The sequence below is a fragment of the Vulpes vulpes genome, chromosome 11, assembly GCF_048418805.1.
Source record: "Vulpes vulpes isolate BD-2025 chromosome 11, VulVul3, whole genome shotgun sequence".
Taxonomy (NCBI): domain Eukaryota; kingdom Metazoa; phylum Chordata; class Mammalia; order Carnivora; family Canidae; genus Vulpes; species Vulpes vulpes.
Window position 1 is genome coordinate 94,284,276 of NC_132790.1, and position 19,975 is coordinate 94,304,250.

The window sequence follows — 19,975 nt, forward strand, 5'->3', positions numbered from 1 at the left end:
CTTTCTGAAGGCATTTATTGAACCCTGTATCCAAACCCTGAAGAAAGCAGCCAATGAACAAACACTTGAGCAACCATATTATTGTGCCTTCTAGGAGTCCTCAAGTTGCTTTAGGAATAAGGGTCTCTGAGACAGAGGAAGAGAAGGGGAAAGGAGTGGGGATGTGATTACTTTAGCTCTTCCTGTAACATTTACTTCTTTACAGAGAGGTACAGAGAAAATATGGCAAAAGTATAAAAGCTAGACAGTGAACAAATCAGTATTTTTGAGATTATAGTATTTTTAGTATATTCAAAATATTTTGTGATTTAACAAGTTACCAATGTAGCTTCAAAAACATATTTTATGTCATTAAAGACCACCCACCAAGATTCTGTAGGTGAGTACAAATTTAAAGTAATTTCTTCCATCATTCAATTCAGCACATGGAAAAGCTGTATTTTAGAACAAAGAACTGGGTTTAAACCTCAATTCTGTGAACATCCTAGCTCTGCTACTTTGGACAAGTTATTTCCTAAAAAAATGAATTTGCCTGCCCTCTGTAAAATGGGTATTCCCAACTGCGTAAGGGTAGCATGACACTGCATCTGCCACAAAAGGGACTTTAGTGTTGGTATTGCCATCTTACCCCTCCCTCCCCAACTAGAAAACACAAAGAGAAAAACGTTTCATCCACCAGAACCCTAAGAGGAAATCAGCTGCTCTTCCAGATAAGAGCTGAGGCATAAAACTGGCAGAGGGTCTTGGGCAGGCAAAGAAGAACCATGTGGTTCATCCTGCCTGTGGGTCTGATCGCTACCACCCTTGCAATTGCTCCTGTCCGCTTTGACAGGTAAATCTCACTGTCCCGCGTTCCAGTCTCTATATAAGGAGAGAAGGAAGGAAGGACTGCTTTACAGTTCACATGTTTCATCTTTCTACATTCTTAAAGGGAGAAGGTATTCCGCGTGAAGCCCCAGGATGAAAAACAAGCAAATATCATAAAGGACTTGGCCCAAACCAACCAGGTAAAGCATTTAGAGGGTTATTTTATCTTTTCTTTCCATGCTCTAAAAGCTGCCTCTTTTGTATTTTATTTTTAATGCACACAGAGCTTCCAAAGACAAAGATGGGGGGAGCGGCTGGAGCTACTTGGAGAATTCAGCCAGTTACCACTATCGTGCTTTCCTCGTTTTTACTTTTGTCCCCAAATTGCCACTCCTGTTTTCCTTCCTGAAAGCTTTGCAAAACAACAGCTTTTTCTAGGTGAAATTGTGAAAGAAGGAGGGGGTGTTCTTGGTATCTTTCTGGGAGCCTCTCCCCCTCCCTGCTAGCGCCTTGCCTGCTTCACTCTCCTCTCTCCCACCCTGATCTCCACCAGTGGCATAGTTTCTCTTAAAATTATGATAACATCAAGGTGCTCGTTAAATGGTAACATCAAAGTAATGTTTTATAGTATCATGATGCGACCATTCCCAAGAGTAGGTCCATTTTAAAAGGAAACTCTTCGAGTTTGATCATTCTTTTAAAATTCAATGAACTAACAATCATTTTATCATTTATTCAGCTGTTCCCATACACAAGGCACACTGTGCCAGCTACCTTATACCTATCATTTCAAACTCTCAAACCGATTTTCAGTGTCAGTGGTATAACTGAACCCACTTAACACAAAAGAACCGAAGTTCAAAGACAGTAAATTAAATGACCAAGATGACACACAGCAGACTTAAATCCAGTACTAAATCTGAGATTTAGTACCACCACCACCACCACCACCACCACCACCACCACATCAAACTAATAAAAAGTTCAGGTGTTCTAATTTCTCAAATGTTTTTCAAATCTATACTTTCCTCTTCATTTCCTTGCCACTGCCAAATTTATGTCTGTCCTACCTTTTACCAGGACTATTTCAATGCCCCTTATCCGGGGTTCAGGTTATAGTCCTGCCTCATCGGCACTACAGCCTGACTGCTCTAAAACTGAATGATTATACTCTTCCATTTGAAGGTTTCTAGTGAGAGGCAGCCTAGTATGGAAAGAGCATGATCTTCAAAGTTTCATATACTAGCTCTACACTTGTTCTGTGGCCTTAGACAAGTTACTTGACCTCTCTGGATCTCAGTTTCCTCCTCTGTAAAGTGAGGATAATAATCATAACTACTTCCTAAGGTTGTTATAAAGACTAAGTAAGCTAATAATTGGGTGATGCTCAGAAGGGCGCCTGCTCCTAATTAAGCATGGCAGAAGCATTTTCTGTTGGTATTGGTGTGACATTTGAAGTCCTTCATGATCTGCCAAACTGCCAGTCTTTACAGTCTCCTGCTCCTCCACCCTCTTTCTCACTGTTAAAGCTCCATGAACACCAAAAATGCCTTTAAAACACACTACATCTCTCATATGTCCAGTTTATGCTGTGGCTTTCTGATCAAAATAAATCAATACATATTGGTTGATTCCTAGCACCTCATATTAGCATATAACAGACAGCCCTAGAGGTAGAGTGGGATTCAACTACAAAATACCCAGGTGGACTTAGACATGTCACCAAGCCTGGAATTCTGGGTGGGAATTGAGCATTTCCTTCACATTTCCCAGGTTGGGGAACTGTACTTCATTTGGTTTCACAATTGAGTATGATTTCGAAGAACAACAAGAATTGGAATCTTCTAAAAGTTATTTTAACCTGAATGCTATCCTTTTGGGCGCATTCACCAAATTTCTGAAATTCTCAGCTAGAGGAAGAAAAAGAGAAGGGAATCAGCAGCCGTTAAATGCCTGCAGGTCCCAGAGCTCATATTTATTTCACAGTATTTACAACATTCCCAATGGAGTCCTCCTAATCCTAGATTTTAGAGAAAAGGACTGAAACTCAAGGAGTTTTAGTATTGCCCAAGGACATACTGCCAGAAAAATGACAAGGCTGGAGATTATTATGCCTTTTGTTGGACACAAACCTTCCAGGAATTCCAGACTTCACAGGGACAACTGGTTTTGAGGCCTCATGCAGGGGCAGGGTGGGGGGAGCCATATTTTTAATCTATATTCCCAATTAGAGACAGATTCTATGTAAATGAATTGTGAAACAACCCAAATCAACCCCAAAGATGGTAGAAGGAGACAGATGAATTAAAACTACCCTTTTTTTGCACTTATAGACATTACCTATGTCCTAAAAAAGTGATCAGTACAAATGATCTCTCCCACTCCCTAATATTCGACGGTATATTTGTACACTCATAAGCCTATTAAGAAAAGGATCCATACCTTGGCCACATTGAACCCCAAATTCCTTTTGTAGTGTATGACACATATGTTTCTTAGAAAATATGTGTTGCATGAGCAAATAACTGTGACTAACATTGAATTCATCTTCACAGCTTGACTTCTGGTATCCAGATGCCACCCACCACGTAACTGCTAATATGACGATAGATTTCCGAGTTAGTGAAAAGGAATCCCAGTCCATCCAGTCTGCCTTGGATCAAAATAATATGCACTATGAGTAAGTCCTATGAAATATTCCAAAATTCAAATTCAGTGTTTGGGGTATCTTAAAATTAAGAAGGAAGTACTATTTTTTAATTGGACCAAAAAAATAAAGTTCTATGAGATAAAAATTTACAATTACTTCCAAACAGACTATTAAGGCCTGCTTACAGAGGTGATGAGATCACTCAGCTATTCAACTTCCATCTTTTTTTGTTCTGATCTTCAAGAAGGACAATTACCTATGTCTGCCCTCTCCTCTCAAAAATCAGCTCCAAAAATAAAAAATTAGTAAGGACATTGTGCACTTGCGCAGGCATGGATGGTTTAGCCATACTCCTCGCCTCTGACAGGTAATCAACACTGAGCTCAGGCACTACTAGCGACTACCAGCACCGCCTTCTTGAGAATTTGAATTCTCTTGCTACATTAAAGGAGACCCAAAAAAACTGTGCTCATCTTTGAGTCATAGATGTGGGAAATAAGATATATATATATATAAATAATTCTTTATGAAAGAAATTCTTCTCCAGAGAAAACAAAAGCAATGCAATAAGAGTAAAACTTAAATCTAACAGGAGAGAATTCTCAAATGGCCAAAGATGCAGAAATGAGTCATTGTGGTCCCACAGAGAAATAAGGGAAAATTAGAACTCACTGAAAACCAAACATGAGCCATGCACAGTCTGGACCATAGGCAGTGAATAAGGGAGCCCAGTGATAAATATCACAAATCTACACATAACATAGAAAACAAAATGTGTTTGATGTACTCAGGGGTCCTGTTTTAACTCCACCAGCCCTTGTCATCCCAGTAATTCCCTTTACTGAGACACTCACCATTTAAAACACTGCTAAGCGCTAGCTCTTTCTTTTTGACTTGCTGTTTCCTGCCTCTGCTACCCAACATAGAGCCATATAAATCCTTCTACTCTGGCTGAAACATATCAGGTCAATATCGCAGGACAGGATTTACTCCTGCTTATCCTGACTTGATTATGTTTTATTGCTAAAATACTCTTAATAAATATAAACTCTATTGAAATCAAGGAAAGAGAAATAAATATAAGGCAAGTAAAAAAATTCTTATTCATGGCTTAATCACTTATTTGTGGTTGTTGCTGATGACTGTCTTTGTTTTTGCTGTTGTTTCAAGAGGGTTATAAAGCAAATGTAGAAATTAATAATTGAGGAGCACATATTCAAAATTAATTTATATCAGCATTTAATCCTTTCTAGTTAATATGTCAATATGTGCTTTCCTGTATTCTTATAAGTTGCACCATTGAAATTAGAAAGACACTTTATAAATGGACCTCCAAGGTCTCAGAAATTAGTAATGCATTAGAGACTCTCTACTTACACTAAGGTTCAGATGGTCTTGATTTTTCATCTAAAAAAAATCACCACCAACACCACCACCAACACCACTCCATATATTCCCTGGTACCTGTGCCTCTTGATTCACTTCACAGTTAGTCTTCTTAAATATGTGCCTTGATTATCATACTCTTTATTTTACTTCATTATTATAGACCTGACCCAATTTCCTCTGATCAACTAATTCTTACAAAGTATCCAGTCTAAGCTAAAATAAATTTTAACTGGTCAATTTTGTTTAATTTGATTTGAACAGGAACAGAAGAATAAAGTATTAGGTTTTCCTTAATATCCTGGTAATGTAGACAAAAAGCTAGTTGCTTGACATGAGTGTGGACAATGGAATAAATCACTGATTTATTTAGTAGCTGAGTATTAATTTATTAATTTAATTTTTTAGTAATTTAACTTTCTAAAATTTAAAAAAGTCACACACAGATACTTTAAACTAAATAGTGGTTTATATGCACCTCTACCTCCTCTTTGGACCTCTAGGTCTCTCTTAGGCTGAAACAATTCTGACTCAAACAGAGGTGTAAATCCAGATCCTCACAAATATAGTGTGTTTTTCACTTTGTTTTTATGCCAAAATACTTCCTTGCTATCTACATCAAAAATCAAAGGGTTTTTTTTAGATTTTTAAAATTCATTTATTTTGGGGTGGGGGTGAAAGAGAGAGAGAGAGTATGAGCAGGGAGGAAGGGTACAGGGAGAAGAGACTCTGCACTGAGCAAGGAGCCCAGTACAGGACGCAGGACTCAATCCCAGGACCCTGGGATCATGACCTGAACCGAAGGCAGAAACTTAACCAACTAAGCCACCCAGGCACCCAAGAACCAAAGTGTTAAAACTACCAATAAAAATTAGTTTTATCTAATTAAGACATGATTTCTAGAAATTGGTCCAAATTAGCCACAGTTGTGGGAAAGCCACATAATTAGATAGTTACCTTCCTCAGAAATATAAATATGTAAAGTGATCTGTGCAGACAAGGACTATTTAAATCTTGTCTCCAAGTACTAATTATATAGATAATTTTATTTGCATATTAATTATATGTGTTACTTGGTGTCAGTCAATAACAGAACAGTGTTCTAAGAACAGAAACATCTGGTGGACCCAGGCACCAGTCTGAATAAAACCACATTTAGAGGCTGGTTTGACACAATGATTTACTTAGACACCCTTCATTAGACAGTGCATATAAACCACTATTTAGTTTAAAGTATGTGTGTGTGACTTTTTTTAATTTTTAGAAAATTAAATTACTAAGACAGATTTGATTTTAAAGTAGCATATTTGCTCCGTTTTTATTTACACTTTTACAAAATCATAAAAGACTAAGTCTGAAAAACAAATAATACCTACATACCAACAAACCTGAACAGCCCAGTGAATAAATGTCCTAAGAGGGGCACTTGGAAGGCTCAGTGGTTGAGCGTCTAGCTTCGGCTCAGGTAGCAATCCTGGGGTCCGGGAATCAAGTCCCACATCGGGCTCTCCACAGAGAGCCTGCTTCTTCTGCCTATGTTTCTGCTTCTCTCTCTATGTGTCTCTCATGAATAAATAAAATAAAATCTTAAAAAAAAAATAACAGCACATTTATTGGACTGAGTCTACAGGAGAAGAAACCATATTTAGATTCAGCAGTTAAAAACTCTAGTGTTTTTACTAGTTTTTTGTATTTTAGATATTTGTATTTGATACATTTTAGATTATCTTTTCTTTGATCAAAAGGTAAAATTAGAAAATAAAGAACTATTAATGAAGGAAAACAGAAATAAACTACTAATATATATGGTATAGCACAAATATAGTAAAACAAATGATACGATTAAGTGAAACCTTAGTAAGATATACATAAGATTATATGAGAAATGCAAAAGAAATCTGCATCAAACTGACCAATCTATATCAAACTCACCATTGACACTTCATATTAATGTCTAATTATCTAATAATGTTCAGACACAAATTCATATGTCAAGTGTATATATATACTACTATCAGATAAGTATTCCAAACAAATAAATCATTCTAATGTCTTGTCCCACTCATTTTTCCTTTGTTCTACATTTTTATACAGTAATTGTCCAAGAGTAAAACAGGTTAGGTTGATACCTGCTACAAAAGGCAAAGAGAGATTGGTCATGATGGAAAGCATAAAGTGTGGTAATTTAGAATGTGGATTCTCAGTGAGGCTGTCTGGGTCCAGTCCCATTTAAACTACACATTAGGTATTTAAACATTGACAATTTATTTAACTTCTCTTCACCTCATTTTCTTCATCTCTAAAGTGGTATTTCATAGAGGTTTCATGAAGATTGACTGGGACCATAAAAATTGCCCTTTGCCTATTTCCTTTATTTACTTCACAAGTAAGGAGAAGACCACTTCACATGTGTTTACATGAATGCACACATACACACTCTCTACAACAGAGGATAACTAGAGGTTATCACTAGATGTTCCCTTCCCGTCCTAGTAAATAAATTAGTGCCTTAAAGTTTATTGTCCAACACAGAGGTGTGCCTCAAATTTGGGAAATCCATGTCAGTAAATGCCAAGTTGGATACATGGTAACCCAACTAGGGAGTTACTGGGGACAAATGGGATCTTGTAGAAATCTGAAATCATGCTTTTTGAGTAGCCTTTATGCTGGAATGTGGGCATGGAGGAAAAGAGGCAATCCAGACCTCCAGTTCATAAAACAGCTTAACAATGACTCTGCATTCCTGGAATGTGCTTTGCCATCTCACACACACACACACACACCCTAGATCCTATGGCAGTCACATACACTGGCCGGCCTACCATTCTCCATTTCTTAGTTACTCTCTAAAAGCAACAGATGGAGGGAACATTGAAATTGTCAAAATAGGATTTATTTTGCCTCTTCTCTGAAATTATCTACTTCCTAACCTTGGGACACAGACTTCCAGGAGGGCTAGTCAACTGGGAGAACTTTGCACAATACTCAGTAGACTAAGAAGACTACAGGTCTAAGGTCAATACCCAGGGATTTCATTCACTCCTTGTGACTGGAAGCATTGTTGTATAATGGCTCACAGCTGGATTACTGAAGTCAGACACCTCTATGTTCAAATCCCCACTTCTGCATTGTAAGAGTTGTGTCAACTTTGGAAAGCCCTATCTAACCTTTGGGGATGATAATGGTACCCAATTAATAGTGACGATATAAAGATGAAATGATAAAATGTAAATACCATGCTGAGCTGAATGCCTGGCACATAAGAAAGGTTCGATAAACATTAGCCATTTACATCATTAAATCCTCAATAATAATTATTTATCCTTTCATCTACATTTACAAATTTTTTTAACAAATTAAGCAAATCTTAGAGCGCTAAAATAATATTTGGGAGAAAGTAATTTGGTTTCATCTGTTTAAGCCTGGCTGCTGGTTAGTAGAAGGGCTCATGAAAATAACATCTGGCCCTAGTTCTTAATTTCCAGCCTTAGGCTTAATTTCTAGTCCCTATCAGCAACAATCTGGCACCATTCTGATGTCCTCATGCAGCTGCTTTATGGAAAGGTCGTATTTTAGCTCACACAACTTTCTTTTGCTGCTGTTATCACAAGAGCTAAATTGATATGTGTAAGTCTAAAAATATTCTTAGATACGAGCTTCCTGTGACTAATTAATACTACCTTATGTTACAAATCAACCTCTGGGACCATAATATTTCTCTTTTGCTTGGTTCCACTACTTCTATAAATGCAGGTAAAGCAAAAGCTTCACACCCTCTTTAGAACTTAAAACAATTTAAACAAAAACTTAAAAGAAATTCATTATATCTATAGTGACCACCCAAAATATAATTTCTAACTCTCTCAGGCTTTATGAGTTTTAGTGCAACATACCACACCTGATTCCTAATCTGTTGTCATAATTTTTCTTCTGAGAAATCCCAGATTCACCAGAAGTCAAAAAGCCAAGCATACAGTGAATTAGATATAATGTGCATAATAATGTGTTTGTCAGTAATGTTAATGGGAATCAATATTCATGAGTAGTACTTGGTGTCATGTGCTAAATAAACTCTAATTAGAAGTATTCCTCATTTATCTTCTGTCTCCAAACTCAGATCAGTCAGTCAATCAGCAAGAAAAAACCGACAAGTAGAGTGGGTGCTACAGTGTCATAGTTCATTATCATAAGAAATTGAAGATATCAGAGTCAAACAACTAACATCACCGAAGCCTGGTTTAAAGACATATTAAGTCTGGGAAGTGGTTGTCAATTTTGAGACTAAACTTCAGTATCATATTGAGCTTCATGGGGCACCTGTGATTTGCTAATCACTTCCCACATTTCAGTTCCTTTCATCCTCACCACAATCCTGGCTGACACGTTTGGTTCCATTGTAAAAGTGAGTAAACTGAGGCTCAGAGAGATAACTAACCCATCCAAGATCACATAAAGTATTAAGCCAATATGGCGCTGGGACTCAAGAATGACCACAGAGCCTCTTCCCACCAGGTCACTACTTCCTTTTATGATTAGGTTCATGGAGGTGAAAGAGTGTATGATACTGTCCTAAATGATTAGAACACATGTTAAAAAATAGCATCTTCCTACATAGGATTTACTGCTAACAGAAGGAAAATACATAGGCATTTCATCAATAATAATAATGCCTTTTTTTAATAAGAAGTCAATTGAAAATATAATCCAAATAAGGAAACTGTTCAAGTACAACTTCAAATAATACTTGATTTTAAATATTTCATTGAAATATCTCTATTATAAGCCATCAATCTCTACCCTGCAAAATATAGTGAATACTATAGTTTAATTTGGTTAAGGAATTACCATTACCAACATAAATTTCCACACTGTGCTATAAAAGAATTATATCAAAAAATAAAAAAATAAAAGAATTATATCCTTAAAGGCTATTTACTTATTAAAATATGCTGGGTCATTTGGATTTACACCAAAGTACTGACCCCTGTGTTTGCTAAATCCTTCTGTTTATGCAGTTTATTTTCCTTTTTTTTTTTTTTTTTTGGCTGTTAACCATCACCTACTGATAGTATGCTTGCTTTCTATTAATCATTTTACCTATGTCCAATGGATTCCTTCTAGATTAAATAAGACTTCTTTTTTTATTATTTTTATTTATTTATAATAGTCACAGAGAGAGAGAGAGAGGCAGAGACACAGGCAGAGGGAGAAGCAGGCTCCACGCACCGGGAGCCCGACGTGGGACTCGATCCCGAGTCTCCAGGATCGCGCCCTGGGCCAAAGGCAGGCGCCAAACCGCTGCGCCACCCAGGGATCCCCTAAATAAGACTTTTATAATAATATCTAAAATAAGATGAATGAAGCTTTTTGTGAGGGCATTTGTTAATCTCTGATGGCTGCAACTTATATTTAACATATTAATGAATTTAATAATAAAATTCAATGCAACTAGACACCAATGGACTATAATAATTTGATCATATAGATACCACCATATTAATCTCAAGTGGCAATCAACATTATATGTAGTGGTGAAAGGGGTTTTTTGTTAAAAGCAGAAAAAAAAATAGAATGCCCTCTTTTACCACTATTATTTTCCATTGTCCAGAGAGTTTAATCAGTGAAATAAAGCAGAGGGAAAAATAGTTATTGGGAAAAAAGCAGAAAGTATAATTTTTTATAAAAGAAATAACTACCCTAAAGCCATAATGGTATAACTAAAAAATTATCAGAAGTAAAAAGATCGTTTTTAACTAATAAGGTGGCTAATCGATAGGTATAACCAGAGATGTTTTTTAATGTATGAATGACCAGTTCAAATGTTAATGAGAAAAAAGCCACTCACAAGACTAATAAAGATATACGAATAAACAAAATATACAAAATTTTACTGAAGAATCAAAAAGATAGCTTTATTATGGTCCATTATGAGTAAGATTCTTCTCAAATTTATTTCTAACAGTACAATTCTAATGAAAACTTATATTTTTCTAATAATTCTAATAACTTCTAAAATGATTCAGACCAAACATTTACTAAGAACAGGTAAAATTAGTCAAAAACTTGGAAACAAGAATAAGGATACCCTCCATTAAATAATAAAATTCAATATTACAAATATTATTAAATACAGTTTAGTTCTTTCACAAGAGGAGGATAACTTCAGTGGAGCACAATAGAAAATCCTCAAATAGACAAAATATACAAAAATATTTGAGTACATATGAGATGACAACGGTATTTTTGAAACATAAATCTTAAAGTCAAGCAAGGTTGTATTCAAACTCCCAACCCCAACACACACAAATTATGGGTATTTAAGCTTTCTAAGCAACAATGTCCTCATGTCTAAAATGATGATAATATTAACATGATAAAAACAAAATAATGTATGTAAAGCAGGACCTGTCCCGTATTAAACAAATGGATGTTCAAGTGAAAATATCAGGTAGGCAGCTGGATGCACAAGCCACAGGAGAAGTAGGAGAAGAGCCAGGGTAGTGGTAGCTTCAGGGGAGAGTCCAGAAATGGAAGCACAAATATGGGCAACCATTACAGCCATGGAATTTAATGAGATGATAAGATGAGATAACTCAGGAATAGAGATGAAAATAGAAAAGAGGGTTGAGGTATAAAGCCTCTCTCTGGGTCCCCAACATTAGGCTCCTAACAATTCCTTCTGCCTCTAATTTCACCCTCTCAAAATCACCCTAACAATTTTCTAGCTCTATGACTATGGACAAGTAACACTTCGTGTCTCAGTTTTCTCATCTGTAAAATGAGGATAATAATTTCATGTGAAGATTAAATGAGTTAACGTACATAAGGTAGTTAAAGCAATGAATGGCACATGGTAAGTGCTAAATGCTTACGATTACTGTTATTCAAGTTTCTCCCACCTCTGGGGTGCCTGGGTAGCTCAGCTGGTTAAGCAAGCATCGCCTTCATCTCAAGTCATGATCCCAGGGTCCTAGAATCAAGCCCCATGGTAGGCTCCTTGCTCAGCAAGGAGTCTGCTTTCCCCTCTCCTCTGCCACTCCCCCTGCTTGTGTGTGCACTCTCCCGCACAGCTCTCTCTCTCTCTCTCTCTCTTTCAAATAAATAAAACCTTTAAAAAGAAAGTTTCTCCCACCTCTCAAATATGAAGTGATAAGGGATGGTCAACAAATTTGTGCATAAAAATATGCACTGTTGCCTGTCTGGTGTGTATGTGAATGTGTGTGTGTTTGAAGAAAGAGAGTTACTATAGACCAATGCTAACTAACAGTAATACAATGCAAGCTATGTGTGCAATTTTAAAGATTCTAGTAGCCACATTAAAAAAGTTAAAAAGCAATAGGTAAAATTAACTTTAGCAAAATAGTTTATTTAACCTAATATAATTACTTCAAAATATTATTATTTTAACATGTAATGAATCTAAAACTCATTAGTGCAATGTTTTACAGAATTTTATATACAAAGTCTTCATAAGGTAGTATATATTTGTCATAACAGCAACCTCTTTTTTGGAGAATCCCTATTTTAAATGCTCTGTAGCCCTGTGTGGCTAGACTACCCTAGTGAAAAGCATAGCTCTAGATAAATGGGAAGATTTGAAGCCAGACACATGACATTTCTAAAAGAGATGGTTAGAGAATAATGAAGAAACAGAGCAAACTTGATCTAAGATAGAGAATAAGGAAGAGAAAATATCTGTAAATGAAAGATAACTGTGGGGGTTTTTTTCTACATTCAATGTGTATTTTATCATTCCCTTGTCAAACAGAATCTTGATTCATGATCTACAAGAAGAGATTGAGAAACAGTTTGATGTTAAAGAAGATATCCCAGGCAGGCACAGCTATGCAAAATATAATAACTGGGACAAGGTACAGTATAAAGTACCTGTACTTCAAAAAAAACTATAACCCTTAACATTTGTTCTCATTTAGCTTTTTTTTTTAATTCTAATTCCTCAAAATTGGTTTTGTTCTTAAGATTGTTGCTTGGACTGAAAAAATGGTTCATAAGCATCCTGATATGGTCTCTCGTATTAAAATCGGAACCACTGTTGAAGATAATCCTCTATATGTTCTCAAGGTAAAACTAACTCAAGAACTACTGACTCTTATTATTGTTGAAAAATATGAATTTAAAAGCTAATTTGTCACACAACTAATGAATTCTGAGATGAAAAAAAATTTTTTGAAGAACACATATAACCTCTAAATGCCCATTCAAAAGTAGCAGTGACAGGTAGTTTTAGGTGGGACACAAAGGGCAAACTCAGACAAATATCTTATCCCAAATCTTCATTATAAGAGTTTATTATATCTCTGGTACATAAAACAGTTTTCCATCCATTAAAATTCAGTAAAGCTGATGACTAAATGTCATGAAGAAAAGAGAAATTTAAGTATCACAGAATCATAGGATCCTGGAACAGTACATGAGGCATTTCAACCCCATGTTGACAGGGAATTTCCTTCTACAATGGAGCTGACAATTACCGTTGAGCTGCTGCTGGATTTTTCTACATCCCAAGCCAATGTTCCCTGAAGCATGCCCTTAATAACTGGGAAGTCCTTCCTTACCCTGAATTCCCATCCAGTCATTCTCTCCAACTACCCAAAACAAATCTAAATTCTCTTCAAAATGACAGCCCTTCAAATATCCAGCCACTGGTCCTCCTCCCCACTGCAAACACAACTACAAAATCTTTTCCAGTTGAAGCTAAACATCCCATTAATGAACCCGGAAAAACAAAACGAAATGGCAGAAACAGAAACAACATATAATCTATTTCTCAGACCAAAAGGTGTTAACAATAAAATAATAAAAACAAAATACTTTGATTTTTTTAAAAACCCTAAAAGCAACTCTGACACCAGGAAAATTTTTTGAAAAATAGACTATGTAACAGGTTATGAATTATGTATGGACATTTAAGGATATGTGCCATGGTCCTCCCTGAAAACAGTATGTACATACTTAGTTATTCAACAGAAGACAGGGGAAAGAATTGCTTTGAGCATAGGAATGAGTTATTGGACAACAAAGGATCAATGTGTGAGCTCATGCAAAATAATATCTCAAGTTCATTTTTAAATAGGTTGGGAAAGGGAATGAAGGAAAAAAGGCTATTTTTATGGATTGTGGCATTCATGCACGAGAATGGATCTCCCCAGCATTTTGCCAGTGGTTTGTCTATCAGGTAAGTGAATCGGAACGCGCATGCAATTCTCCTTTGATTGTCAAATCTCCAGCACTTCACTGAGTGGCAACACCCCTTTCCAAATGAGTGCAGTTCCACTTAACTAGAAGGGCCCACATTTGGTGCTGTCAAGAAATAAATGCTCTGGATTTTACTCATCTTTGGGGTTTTTATAAAATTGACACCTTCCTTCAAACGGCTTGAATTCCAGCTGACAGTTTATAAAACTAAATGAATTTTTGGGGGGCTATGATATGGTTTATCCTACAGTGAAATATGGATAATCATATCACAACCTACAGTCTTGGCCTTTCTTCAGTGAGCTCAAAGCACAGACCTCTAGTTTCTGTTTAGATATTTAATTGGCCAATCATGCACTTGGAATTTTCATACTTAATTTCCTTTCCAAGTGAAAAATAACTCACATTTTTTTAAAGGTAAATCCAGCTTATGAGTTGTGATTCCTCTCATTCTAGTCTATTCTGGGCCCTTACCATCTTTTAACTTTCTCTTTTACACCAGCTTTTGCATACAACATGACAATGGCTTTCTGGGCATGGATACTTCCACTAGGGATGAATCTGCCAGAACTGATTTATCCCTGCAGTTGTTTCATCTCTTCCAGCAGATAGCCAAGAGCTCCCCTTACTTGACCTTTAAAGGAATATACATGTGACAGGGCTACGAGAAATCCCGTGGCTCTGGAACAGATGTACCTGGAAGAGATTTTTCAGGAATGAGAAAGATTTTAGGTAGCCATAGAAAGTATAGATAATTATAGAAATTTGGGATGGGAAATCTGGTGGAAAAAAAGGAGTTGACTGGACAATCTAAATGCTCGAGGTTTTTTTTTATTAAATGAAATGCTTGAGTTTTTTATTAATGGAATATTTTTTCTTTAATCCTATTTATAATTAATTTATGAATCCTCTCCAATATTCACATATTTCTATGCTTACAAACTCATTCTATATTTACCTAAAGGATGTAAGGGAAAGAATCCATTTAAAACAAGGTATGCTGCTAATTTTTCACTTGGTCTCTGTTCTTCCTGTAAAACATACCTTGCATGCTGTAAGGCAGTATGCTACAGCCTTGACAATTAAGTGACCCTTTAAAGAATATTCAGTTCAATTAATTTCATCAGTCTGAATAAGTGATTTTTATATGGGTCACTTATTTTTATGCTACTTAGGGGAAATATGTTTAAAATCATGTGATATTGGGCAAATGACAAAAAGAGTGGTAGTTATTACTATTATACCCACAGCTCTCCACATAGTGATAAACTTTACACCAATAGCTAAATTTTTCCCTACTCCTACAGGCAACCAAAAGTTATGGAAAAAATAAAATTATGACCAAACTCCTGGACCGAATGAATTTTTATGTTCTTCCTGTATTCAATGTTGATGGATATATTTGGTCATGGACACAGGTAATGGTCTATGGTCTCGTTTGCATTTGAATGATTATAGTATTTACTGACTTTAATGTACATTGACTGCTATGCAATAAGTTTAAGGTTTGAGTAACCAGTTAATTCTACCTCAAACATATTTTTAAGAATTTCAATTTCAGGCTAAGGCAAGCATGATTTCCTGGTTGCATAGGTGTCTTTGAAAAAATATAAAATTTTCGCTGCTGAAGCTAGTAATGAAAAAAATGAAATAAAGCAATAATTATAAAAGAAATGTATGTGATATGATATGGCAAAAGCACATTCTACCTAAAAATAAAAGTCAGCTAAAGACATTATGAACACAGTTCTCAAAGCAAAAGGCACTGTATTCCAATCTATCTGAAACAGAATTTGATGTGAAATAAATGTATCAAAAATAAATAAATAAAAGAGTAACAAAGATGTCTATCTGTCCTTTAACAGGATCCTTTATTTACCCACTGTTGCAAAATAAGATTAATACTGAACTTTCAGACACATACTACCACATTCAGTTCTTTTCTGAAAATTATGTTCTAATAGTGACAATTATGTTCTAATAGTCACAAGCCTATTTTATATCTAAAATCTATAAATGGTAAAAGATACAATAAAGTTATAATTTAAATTACAGGTAATTTCAGAACATTGTTGATCATTTTCTAGTACCGAGAACTAATCAACAGTTTTTAAAGCTACCTAAATTATTTTATCAAGATCTTAGAATATTAATGTAAAAAACAACATTTCTGAAAATATTACAAGTTATAGGAAAACAGTATATTTTTTTCTTTATGAAAAGGAACCTCAAGTTAACTAGGTAGATTTCAAATAAAGCTATAGAAACCCGCAGAGAGGATCTGAAATGATCAAACTGAAAAATGCAAACTGATCTGATGTAAACACTTCTATCATTCAAAATCCCGCAGAACCGCATGTGGAGAAAAAATCGTTCCAAGAACCAAAACTCCAAATGCATTGGCACTGACCTCAACAGGAACTTTAATGCTTCGTGGAACTGTGAGTAGTAGACTTGATCTCAAAGAAAACAGCTATAAAAGAGCATTCAGATACCAAATTCAGTTAAACCACTACTTATTTCAGTAAAAATATGTATCTCCTGAGTGTTAAATTTTCTAATCTAAATAATAAAAGATAATCATCCCTACCTTAGAAATACTATGAATGTTTTGTTATATGGGAGGAAGTGGGAGGGTGGGATTATTTATCAAACCATCTCTTACTTAATACATCTAGCTTGCTAAAAATCAGGCATAATCCAGATGTACAAAAATTCAGATAATCTGAAGAGAGGTCTCAGGTCCCTCCTCTTCCTGGTCTGATAAAAGCTGAGAAATATCAGTGGTTAAAACCAGCATACAGATAGTTCTTCAGATGTTTAGTGAAAAGAAACAGCTGGGGCAAAGAAAGTGAAAAGGTTTAATGGAAATGCAATGATAAGCAGAGGCAGGCTACATCAGATGACACTCTAGTTGCTACACAAATGTGACTTCATCATTGCATATATTCAAGGAGAAATTACCACCACTAATTCAATTCGTACATTTTTTCTTACCTAAATTGGTTGAAAATACCCTCAGTTTTTAATTTTATTCTACCAGTAAATATGATAATAACAGCTATCGCTAAGCAAAAGCTGCCTGCTGAAATGGGTTGAAGAAACTCAGACTCAAAATAGGTAATTCATACCAGTCCCCAGCAAGTTAGACTGAGGTTGAAATGAGACTGGGGTCTATCTGGCTCCAGGCTCTGGGATTCTTCTGGTATATTATTCCTATAACCCTGGGAAACAGAGGCAAAACAAATAAGGTTAAGAATATTCCAGTGGGCTGGGTCTGTCACACACTGAGTTGTGTGTACAAAGTTGGTCTGCAATGACTAGGACACCAGAGACATTGAGGCAGCCCTGTAAGCCTGGGAGATGAAAATGTTTAAAACATTTTGTGAGCCCACGTCAGAAGAGACAGGTGTTTTTCTGATGGGGAACAGATTGTGATCTCATCCACCCATGTCCACTGCAGCTTTTCAGAACACCAAGAATCCATGTGCAAATATATATCGGGGCCCAAAACCAGAGTCTGAGAAAGAGACCAAAGCTGTCACTGACTTCATACGAAGCCATCTGAAATCAATCAAGGCCTATATCACCTTCCACTCTTATTCCCAGATGTTATTGTTTCCCTACGGATATACATCAAAACTGCCATCTAACCATGAGGACCTGGTATGTAGAAAAAAAAACTATGGTTATACACTGACAGACACCACCGTTGACTTTTATGAACAACTGCATTATGTTGAAAGAGTTTCACATTTTAGTACCAAGGGAAAGAATAAAATTTACCTTAGAGTTAAAATCATTAATTCCTAGATTATTTTTTCATGTGATAAAAAAATATAGATAAATCTTTCAATGTGATTCTACGATAAAGCCAATAGGGAAAATTATCCAAGCCATCCAGAGTAGTAAATCATTAATTCCTAGATTATTTTTTCATGTGATAAAAAAATATAGATAAATCTTTCAATGTGATTCTACGCTAAAGCCAATAGGGAAAATTATCTAAGCCATCCAGAGTAGAATTCCATTACTATACAGATCGTTAAATTAAACATTTACCATAGCCATACTGTAAAACCACATGCAGCAAAAGTCTAACAGAACAGCAAATACCTACTTCTGTCCCTAAAACACCATATTTATTTAAATTCATTGTATTTTTATCCTCCTAATCAACTTGGAAATAATATTCTTTTATATCTAAAGAAAGAACGTTATGAATGTTTGTGAAGCTTCCTCACTGAGAATACACTGTCTTTCAAGAACAAAGATCCACTATGCATCCTTTTCTTTTGTATGAAAACTAATTTGATCATATATGGTTTAAAACAAACAAACAAAACTTCTGCATATGGGTTCCAGTACATCACAAGGACCAGCAATGTGAATATCCATAAAAAGGGGTATTTTTAATTGCTGTAAAACAAAAGAAATAAAGCATATAAAGTTCAGTGTCGTAGATCCCATGTGGGGCTGATAAATATAATGCATTCAGTAAAAGCTATGGTTCCAATACTGCCTCATATTTTTAAAAATAATTTTCTTAAAAAGAAGTCACAATTGTCATTTTGACTTCCGTCCATTGTATTCCACACAACAGCATTCAATTTCAGTTGCAGCAGAGATTTACCAGTCATTAAAACCATCTTTATATATACAACAAAGAAAATATACAAGCAATATGTGGCCCGTACTCATTTATTTAGCCAATATAGTTGAGAATCTGAACCCATGAGTTTGATTAGTTCATGAAAAGCTATAGCAGTGCAATTTCAGTCTGCCCTTAGGAAAACGGTATTATGGATTAAAATTACAAATATACGCAACAAACCATTTTGAGTAAAGGGTTTTTACACAGCAACTAAATTAAGAAAAAACTTATCTTTTGGTCATACACATTACACATACAAACTAAAAATAAATCTTCATTGAGGATACAAATTTGTTAGTTACTATATTCTATTAAAATTCATTCCAATAATCATTCTCCTAGCATGAAAAACTAATGTGTATTAAAGGTCATGAAATGCATTCACCCTAGAAGAGAAACTCTAATTCAACAACCATTTTAAAGAAGAGTCAACCACATTTCTTCCTTCAACATGCTAAAATCCAATGTGGAAAAAGTCCTTTTGGCAGTGTGGCACCCATAAAAACAAAGGAAGTAGGAACACGGGAGAAACTGACTTTGGAAGAGACAAATATCTACAGCCAAAAAGTATCTGAAAGGGAGTACAAAGAATGTGTTTTTTACAAGAAACGACAAAAGGAAGAAAGCAGGGAAAGGGAGAAGAAGAAGGAATGAGAGAGGGTGAAACAAGAGAGAGAGAAGAAAGAGTAGAAATCCAAAATGAGATATGGCATTACTGTTTATAACTGATTTCACATTTAGAAGTCTTCACAATGATAATATATCTTACCAAAAATAAATTTCTCATTTAACCACGGATTTTATTTTGATCTTCACTTGCCAAATAACCAGTAAAATTTACTTTTTTAAAATCCCCAACAAATTAATAGCACTTACATGGTTTCTTATCAAGCCAATTCTAACTTTCCTTTTTCTCCAGGACAAAGTTGCAAAGATCGGCACAGATGCTCTAGCAACTCGATATGAAACCCGCTACATCTATGGCCCAATAGCATCAACTTACTGTAAGTTTTTCCTATCACTTATTGTTATTTTCCCTAATTCTTTTTATAAATATTAAAGGAAATTTTAGAATTTGTAAGTTAGGATTAGAACATCTAGAATTGCTCATTATACTTCAATTTTAACAGGTGATTCTGAATTACATGTGAATCCAGGGGATACACTTTGCCCTTTGTGGGGGATAAGATTTTTCTGAAAAGCAAATTACATTGAACTTTTACAAGGTTACAAGGTCAATAGAAATTGTTAAATCAATATGA

At 35.4% G+C, this 19,975-nt stretch overlaps 1 protein-coding gene across 1 annotated transcript in view; it reads left to right on the plus strand.

The window, feature by feature from the left end:
• Positions 1-744: 744 nt before the first annotated feature.
• CPA3 (carboxypeptidase A3) overlaps positions 745-19,975 on the plus strand; it is a 29,189-nt gene continuing 9,958 nt past the window's right edge. The window contains exons 1-10 of the mRNA XM_026015757.2: positions 745-832; positions 932-1,007; positions 3,363-3,487; positions 12,612-12,714; positions 12,824-12,925; positions 13,938-14,039; positions 15,367-15,477; positions 16,410-16,500; positions 17,523-17,725; positions 19,633-19,717. Coding sequence (XP_025871542.2) covers positions 765-832; positions 932-1,007; positions 3,363-3,487; positions 12,612-12,714; positions 12,824-12,925; positions 13,938-14,039; positions 15,367-15,477; positions 16,410-16,500; positions 17,523-17,725; positions 19,633-19,717 — 1,066 coding nt within the window. The 5' untranslated portion in view covers positions 745-764. The remainder of the gene's footprint in view (positions 833-931; positions 1,008-3,362; positions 3,488-12,611; positions 12,715-12,823; positions 12,926-13,937; positions 14,040-15,366; positions 15,478-16,409; positions 16,501-17,522; positions 17,726-19,632; positions 19,718-19,975) is intronic.